General features: G+C 39.4%; 2 protein-coding genes across 3 annotated transcripts; one reads left to right on the forward strand and one right to left on the reverse strand.

Annotated features, from left to right (window-relative positions):
• Positions 1-15: 15 nt before the first annotated feature.
• Elg1 (enhanced level of genomic instability 1) lies at positions 16-6,107 on the forward strand. Of its 2 annotated transcripts, none has more exons than XM_077422792.1 (7): positions 16-216; positions 306-749; positions 842-1,359; positions 1,676-1,986; positions 2,211-3,339; positions 3,474-3,888; positions 4,245-6,107. In XM_077422792.1, the coding sequence occupies exons 2-7, from the start codon at positions 420-422 to the stop codon at positions 4,983-4,985; spliced, it is 3,444 nt and encodes a 1,147-aa protein (XP_077278918.1). In that variant the 5' UTR covers positions 16-216; positions 306-419; the 3' UTR covers positions 4,986-6,107. The 2 variants fall into 2 exon arrangements, with proteins under 2 accessions (XP_077278918.1, XP_077278919.1); XM_077422793.1 differs by having other exon boundaries at positions 16-208.
• On the reverse strand, positions 5,576-7,832 carry Eif3l (eukaryotic translation initiation factor 3 subunit L). The gene is made up of 3 exons (XM_077422794.1): positions 7,659-7,832; positions 6,101-7,561; positions 5,576-5,817 (listed from the first exon to the last, which is right to left on the reverse strand). The coding sequence occupies exons 1-3, from the start codon at positions 7,680-7,682 to the stop codon at positions 5,683-5,685; spliced, it is 1,620 nt and encodes a 539-aa protein (XP_077278920.1). The 5' UTR covers positions 7,683-7,832; the 3' UTR covers positions 5,576-5,682.
• Positions 7,833-8,453: the final 621 nt, after the last annotated feature.

The raw sequence follows: 8,453 nt of genomic DNA on the forward strand, positions 1-8,453 counted from the left end.
CGCAAACGTTCCACGTTCCATTACCATTTAGGTTACGCTGCGCTGTGTCGCCGAGAGCACTGGAGAGCACGAGAGACCGAAGAGACGAGCGACATAAATATTTCTACTCGAAATCGCAGCGGGAGACTAATTTTCACGAGGAGTTGCGTAGTCATTAACGAGAGGACGTCAACCTCGTTGCGACCTCCTTGATACCTTCGATGTTGACGTACGTATGTACGTACATAAATACGTCATTACATTAGCGTTTCGTTTCTTACATCCGTTAGCTCTTTTCATCGTTAGCATATTCCCATTATTTCCAGGAAACTTTTGGGGAGACTCTCGAAGAAAAGGAAAAGCGATGATACCGTGTCTCTGACGGAACGAGAACGCCGGTTCTCTACGAGTGAAGCAGAAAAGAAGTATACCGTTGAAGCATGAAAGACATTGAGCGATACTTTGCCAACGGCAAACATATCCATATCGTCGATAAGGAGGCCGCTACCGATTCTAGCAACGTCGCGGAACAAGAGAAGCGGGAGCAGGAAGAGACTACTGCGACGGGTAAACGCGAACGTGTCGAGATCCGGATGTCACGCGATAGCTCTGCGAGCAGAATGTGCGATATAATTGAGAGCAAGGGCGACCTGATCGACGAGACGCCCATTCCGTTCAACGGCGATGTAAACAATGGTCATAAACCTCTGCGAAACGAAACGCCTAAATCAGAGTGGACCGAGTCAGATGTAAAGCGGCGTCTCGAGAAGGTAACGATTTTACTAGTTGTAAGAGTTGGAATTGATATTGGTTTGTCGATAAGTATCTTTAATTGGATTTTCTTATTTTTAAACGTTCAAAGCCCGCTGTGAAAATTTATGGAAATCGGGCTGAGGAAACGAAGAATGTGTCGAAAGAAGATGGGTTAGATGAACAAATTGTGGATACGGACAGCTTCCCCAACAACAGCGTTATTAATTTCAGCGATGAGACTGAGTCAAATGTAGAACACAGTGAAATTGATTCTCAACGGGAAGAATCAAACGCTTTTCAGGTTTTGATGAGTCGTAGTAAACCGATACGGTATAAATTACCACGGCAATCCACGGAAGACTATGAGAATAAAGACAAATCGGATAATGCAAAAGAATTGAAATCTAAATACAAAGAGAAGCTGATAGCTTTGGCTGATAAAAAAGGATATTCGAAAAGAAAAATGGCGGAAATAGAAGAGGGTGAGAGAATAGAAAAGAATATTGAAAACCGCACAAGGGTCTTTAAAGGCGAGAATAAAACCAACGTAATACATAAAAAGGATAACAGCTTTGAAGCATCGACAAAAAGTACCAAACAGTCTGGAAACTTGCTGAATTATTTTAGGTAATCTAGCGTACGTTGTATAATTATATAGTACAATATTGTGCGTGTGTATCTTGTGTATTATACTGTTAAATTACTATTGACCTGGTAAAATATTACGAAAGTTTGCACAAGGAACCTTCCGTACGATACTTTATCTTGATAAACATTTTAAGTCAATTTGCTTGAATTTGTGATATTGTGATATATTGTAGTTCTTGTGTCCCTGAGGAATATTGACCGAAAACGTTTTTCCCACGAGAATCGTGGGTCCTTAAAATTCCGTAGCTTTATGATTTCTTAAATGAAATAATTGTTATACAATTTGATTATGCAGCAAATCATCTTTGGGATTGACAAATAAGGATGAAGAATGTGTGTCTACCTTTATCGTAAAAGCGGATGTACATAGGACTGATAATTCTGACGTTGAACCTGTAATAAAGCCGATTTCGAATAAAAGACATTCCAACAAGAAATGTCCAAAGTCAGAATTAGATCTTTCTACAGTGGATGATATTCACATCGTAGCGTCTGAGAATTTGTTTTCTCCGCAGACCGCCAAACAAGATAAGCAAAAACGGGAAAAACCCCGTTGGTCCTTACGAATAAAATTACATTCTTCTGAAGATAACGGTTCTCCAATTGGTAATATAATAAAATTATATAAATTGCCGTGTTACATATGTATAGTATTTCTCGTGTATGTGATGTAAAACATAATCACAGAGTCTCCCAATGTTAATTGGTCGATGGCAATGACAGTTTCTTTCACACTTTGATCGCTGACTTTGATACTCCTCTCTCTCTCTCTCTCTAACGAATATCTAGCTTTAATACTACTGTAAAATCAACATAATTTTTACTTGCAGATACAGATGACGAATTGTTTTCACCGAGAAGCAAATCAAAGTTTAATCCCTCGAATAAATCTGGAACAATAGAAAATAATGAAGTCTATATGAAGGATTGTGATCGACATCTTAAGAGAATGCGGAACAAGGAGAAAAAAAAATCGATTGTAGAGGACAACGTTCCAAACACTGTCAAAGACGTTTCCAGCATAAACGCTTCTAATGAGGATGCTGATTTGAAAAAATCAAATGAAACTAGTAAAAACGAGCAAAAGATCAATGATACGAGTGAAACGATAATTACGGTAATCGATGATTGCGAGATTGTCAATGAGAATGTTTTAAAGAGAAAACCGAATGAAAAGCTGGCGCCTTTATTCATTAAACGACGTAAAACAGATCCGGCTATCACGGCAGCTAGACGTTTGTTCCTGCAATCGGATACAGTCGACGTAGAGAACAAAAATACGGACCATAAAGCGAACAATGGCATATCTGTGTTACCATTTCCCTCTATCAGTCATGTTGCACAATTAGAAAATGAGTCGGATTCGACCAGATGCGAAATCAAACATAAATTTTCGATGAAAATCGAGAAAAAATATTTGCCTTTGATAGACATTGGTAATTATAAGTATATTACTAATTGTAGGGAATCATCGAGAACAACTAAAACGATTAATGAGCCCGTGAAAGAAAACGTTGAACGAGTGTTATCGGAAATCGAAAAACTTTATCCGGATGTGCGAAAAATATGGAAGACTATAACAATGATTAAAGGCAATTCGGTAAAGAAATCGCCACCTCGGATGAGAGGTAGAAAGAGAGCGCTTGAACGAAGGAGAACGTTAATGGAGAGCGAGGAAAGTCAGTTGCACGATTGCATGTGGACATATAAATATAAGCCGATGAGCGCGCAAGAGATAGTTGGGAATGAAGAGGCCGCGAATAAGCTAAAAGATTGGTTGAGCGGCTGGAGAACGTCCTTAACGAAAGAGAACGACGGCAGCAGCGGCGATGAGTTTTATTCCTCGGACTGCAGTTCCTCGTGCAACAATGAAAATAATCAGATTGCTGTGTTATTAGGACCGCACGGCAGCGGAAAAAGCGCAAGCGTGTACGCGATAGCGGAGGAACTTGGTTACAGGTTGGTATAATCGCGACTTACCGAAAATGTAACGTACAAAATGATTCTTAAATTATATATTGAAATAATAAATTCTCAGACATCGCGTCGTTTCACGCGAAGTAAATCAAGTAAGTAACTTTGCTCTTGTGCAGCGTGCTCGAGGTAAACGCATCTTCCAGACGGACTGGAAAGAGGATCTTGAAGGAATTGGAGGAAGCCACGAAGTCGCACAGAATTAAAAAAAGTAAACACAAATCTCCGTTCGAACGAGTCACGGGTGAGACCGAAAGTTCGAAATCATCGCAAAATTCGCTAATTCTTCTGGAAGATATTGATATTATCTTTGAGGAGGACGAAGGATTTGTTTCTGCTGCATATCAATTAGCATCAAACACCAAACGACCAATTGTTATGATATGTAGAGACACGTGTCCTCATTTGAACAAAATGGCACCGCAACAAAATAAAGTTTACTTTTATAAAGTCAGTGGTAACAGAGTGTCTGCCTTATTGGAATTAATTTCGCTGGCAGAAACGGGTTACAGAATTCCGCATAATTGCCTAACGGTAAGTGATGTTTAAATTATACTTAAATTACAATTTATATTATTTTGTTGTTCATCGAGATATATAATATTTAAGATTCTTTATTTAAAAGTAATATTTTTAAAAACGTAAATTAAAAAAAAAAAGATACACAATATTTAAGATTCTTCATTTTTAAAGCAATATTTTCAAAAGGGAAATTTTGTTTTAATCCTGAAAAGAGGAGTTTGGAAATAAATATCGGCAGTGTGTTGATTCATCACTTATTCTAAATTTTCTATTGAAGTTGTGCGAGTTATCCAACCGTACCATGTACTCGTCTATCGTTAAATTAAGTAAATTAATTATTTATTTATTATTTATTCCATTGTTTTTAGAAATTAGTGCAAGCGGGCGATCTAAGGCAGGCACTGCTCCAGTTGCAATATCTATTATTGTCAGGTCCACCGGTATTATCGGAACAATCTACAACCACGAAGCCATCGCTTTGGCAAGATATGCAACATTATTTGTATAAGCCTGCGATTGAGCTAAACAAGAGACACAAGACAAAGAAGAGTACAAATACAAAAAATTCCAATATATTGAACAATTTAGCGGAGGATTTGGACAGTTTATCTCTAGTGTCGTCTTTGATCGATGTCGAAGACACGACGTTGGATATGCCAGAGGAGAACGCGCAACCTAATTTATCCTTAGCTGAAAACGTGTCTTTCTATTCTGCTTTGCGTGATTTGAACGCGGATATAGCGAATTTTATTAACAGTCAAATACTGTATAAAAACTTTGAGGCAAACGAGCACGTGCAGAATCAAAGCAAAATTATTCTAAGGAAGCAATTGAAACGAGGAGTGGATCTAGCGCTATCGTACGTTACATCTGGGTGTTTAGATCAACGAATCATGGCATTAGATTATCTTCCAACCGTTCGAACGATATGTCGCGCAGAGGAATCTCGCTCGACCGCAAATTACAAACGACGCAATCGATTTTTTCATTATCTGCACAGTCTAGTGCCGACCGCGTCGACGAAGCCAAATATCTTAGCCGCCGCGTGTAGAATGTTACAAGAGAGAGAGAATAAAACTACATCTAACGTGCATAGTCAATGTCACTAGCGACTGATGCTTAAAGGAAATATATTTTTACTTACAAGGATGGTGATTTTATCGACATTTAACATCGCGATAAATTGTTGTGAAATACGATATTTCAGTCTTTTGAATGTTATTTATGTCTACGATACGTATATATAATGACTTAACGCATATTGTTGCTTGTCGTGTATAAAATATGTCGGATCTAAAATATTATTACTATTTTCTCTGCAGTAATTTTTCTTTCTTTTTTCTAGTTGAATTTATTATATTTCAGTGAGATACACAAGTATATTAGTATTTGTAAAAAAATTTGATATATAAAAAGTTGCATTTAGAATAATTTATGTTAACAAGGGAAACGTAACGCATGTTCACAATAGCTGATTTTTCACAGGTTCATTATCCCGTGTATTTTTACCGCAAATTTAGTACTAAATACACAATTGTTTAATTTTATTTGCCTAATGTAAAGAATCATACATCACTGAATGCAATGTGAATGTAGATTTTTGTACATTATTATTATATATTTGTATAATGCGTTACCATACACGAGTTACTTATATACACTTTATTCCAATCGCTGAGAAGAGAATCTATGATGAATATTTAATAGAAATAAATATTTATTTCTAAAAATTTTATTTCCTCTGTTTTGCGAACGTACTGTCAAGATGTTTAATAATAATTGTACACTAATATACAATTCTTCAAGTTAAATCTTTATATGATGTAATTTACGATTCAACTCTTCAAACTTCAATATCTTGCGAATGAAAAAGTCTCCATAACGGTGCGCTACCTTCGTGTCGGCGATGTGAATCATGTCGTGATCGATATAAAAATCCAACTGAAAAAAAAAAAGGAGCGATTTCTGTGGTTGTTTCAATATATTTTGTATCTATCGAGTATTTCACAAACTTAAAAGAAACACCTAGAGTGAACTAAAAGAGAGTAAACAAGTATATATAAGAATTATGATTTTAACTTGTGACATTTATTTTTATTAGAGGAAATATGAATCGTATATATATTGAAGGAAACATAAAATACACAAGAGAACTAAATATTTAAATAAATTGTACAAGTTATATTGTTAAAATACAAATGGAATAATATAAAATGACAGTTACCTCCGAACCGGATTGAAATTTTCCATCTAGTCCCGATGTACCTTTCGTCCAAACAATGTTCTTCATCTTGTGTTTGAAGCACAATAAATGGATCGTCAATGCGTTGACTTCCTTGTCGAGATCCCAGCCTTCGATATCGGATCTAGTATTTCCCATAAACGTGGCCAATTTACTTAACGGCAATGTTGTATAAAGTTTCAAGTATGAACGAATAGTCGGCAACATCTTCTGTTGCACCACTTCGTCCATGAATACTTGGGTTTGATGTTTAATGGCTTCGCGGACATAATCTTCGTTGGGATTATCCGGATTCGGTGGCGTCAGAGATAGAAATTTGGGACACGCAAATATAAAGCAATTCTCGAATTCGGTAAGATCGCCATATTGCATTTTGTACATTTTCTCGTGGTAGTTCTTGTCTCGCAGCGCCTGCTGCAGACCCTCGTCTATGCACTGCGGATGTAGAACCAGGCAGATGGCGAGCAGATGATACATCTGCTCCGTCTGCTTGTTGATCTGATCGTTCTGATAGCTACGCGTGGCAAACAGTTGCTTCGTACGTTGAATGTACAGCAGGATACCGGAGAAGGTTCTGATCGCGTCGGCATAACGGCGCATCATCATGTACGCGAAGCCCACGTAATACGCCGTCGAGATCTGGCAGCCGGGTACATGGGAATACGCGCTCTTCTTGTAGAGCTCCACGTTTTCCAAGACCTTGATGGCCTGATAATAATCACCCAGCAGAGAATGCAGTCTCAGAAGACCGACGAGCGAAAAGTAGCCGAGCATTTTATACAAGGAATGCCTGCCGAAGGCCCCGGCCACGGAATCCGGATCGCCGCCGCTCGCGTATACCTCCAATTGGCTCTTTATCTTCGACTTGTCGACCAGGTAATGCAGGACGTTCAGCACGCATAGAACGTCCCAGATTTTGTTGTGCGCGGTCAGATTCTCGATCTCATCCGGTGTCTTGTTGGACAAATTGGCACGATACTGGGCAAACGACTGAAATTGATAGACGAATTCGTCAATGAGTTCCCACAGCCACTGATCGGGCAGTTCCAGCTGCACCGGAGTATCGGGATGCAAGATATAGTTAAAGAGATCGCAGTAATTGTAGAAAGAGTTGAGACGCTGCTCCAACGTGGGACCCTGCATGCGCGCGTATATATGACGATAGTAGAGTTCCTTGTAGAGAATGAGGAACACCGTGTCGTCGTCGACGATGTGGCCGATCGTCGCGGCGTCTGGCCACGGCGACTTGTCGAACAGTTGCTCCGATATCTTGGGGAATGAGTTTTCGTACAGATTCTGGATCTCGAAGATCATACCCTCGTTGATGCAGTTGCGCAGGAACACCAGGAAGTTGCGAACAACCTCGGGCACCTGCCGGTAACTCGGCCGCTCGTACTGATCGTGCACTTCTGGCGGCCCGTAATCGTCGTAGGCGTCATATGGCTGGGAAGAAGACAAATTAGATTAGAATGGCTCGAGCGCGATAGGGAGCACGTTCGAGACGCTACGAAATTAAAAACGGACAAACGGAGACGAATACCTCGTTGTTGTAGTCGTCGTACATCTCGCTGGAAACAGACTCGGTGACCGGAAAGAAAAATAACCTCCTCTCTCCCGTGCAAGTTCGACACGGCCACGAGTCCGCGGAGTCGGCGGAGTCTCGGCGCTCGGCGGCTTCCTCGTCGAGCCTCGAGAGTCACGGGTTAAGGGTCGACAGGAGTCACGGCCGAACTCCGAATTGATGTTGGAGACCTCGCGCGGTGACAATACGAAACTTCGTTTCAGTGTCGCCAACGTCGAGAAACTAACTTCTGGTTTTATGTGTGAATACGCACACACACCATTGAACTGCTCACGCGGACGCACGGTAGAAAGACATATGCTAAGACTGCGGCGTTGCCGCGTCTGTGCGGCGTTGCCGCGTGCTCCCCGCTTTAGCAATACGGCCTGAAAAATGCTTTCTGGCCGTCCGTAGCAGAAGGCAGTAACGTACCAAGGCCAACAAGCACCCGCTTTAGATAAATTTTGTGTTTTGCTGATGTATTTAGAAAATTTACAATAAACTAGAATGATTCATCAAAATGTTTTTATATCAGCGGTGCACACGTACTTTTGTTGTTAAAATTTTGCAGCAAATATTGAGATTCTGATGTATTAAAAAATTAGATGGATAATAATGTTGATAAACACTCCTTTTTTTTTTTTATGTTATAAAACTTTATTTTAACATTATACAAAATTATTTTACAATAAGTTTTATTTCTGTAATATTACTATTGTTGCAACGTGAGTTACTAGCAACATATGTTCATAATTATACATGGGAGGAATAATT

Source organism: Temnothorax americanus, unplaced genomic scaffold, assembly GCF_048541705.1.
Source record: "Temnothorax americanus isolate GAGA-0224 unplaced genomic scaffold, ASM4854170v1 Scaffold74, whole genome shotgun sequence".
Classification (NCBI taxonomy): domain Eukaryota; kingdom Metazoa; phylum Arthropoda; class Insecta; order Hymenoptera; family Formicidae; genus Temnothorax; species Temnothorax americanus.

Bases quoted from the DNA above. Each gene is read 5' to 3' on its own strand.
- Elg1 (XM_077422792.1), top strand. From the start codon at position 420: ATGAAAGACATTGAGCGATACTTTGCCAACGGCAAACATATCCATATC. The intron at 1,360-1,675 runs GTAATCTAGCGT...TTGATTATGCAG, and splicing joins AACTTGCTGAATTATTTTAG to CAAATCATCTTTGGGATTGA. The intron at 3,889-4,244 runs GTAAGTGATGTT...CATTGTTTTTAG, and splicing joins TTCCGCATAATTGCCTAACG to AAATTAGTGCAAGCGGGCGA.
- Eif3l (XM_077422794.1), bottom strand. From the start codon at position 7,682: ATGTACGACGACTACAACAACGAG. The intron at 7,562-7,658 runs GTATTCGTCTCC...TCTTCTTCCCAG, and splicing joins ACGACGACTACAACAACGAG to CCATATGACGCCTACGACGA. The intron at 5,818-6,100 runs GTAACTGTCATT...TTTTTTTTTCAG, and splicing joins AATTTCAATCCGGTTCGGAG to TTGGATTTTTATATCGATCA.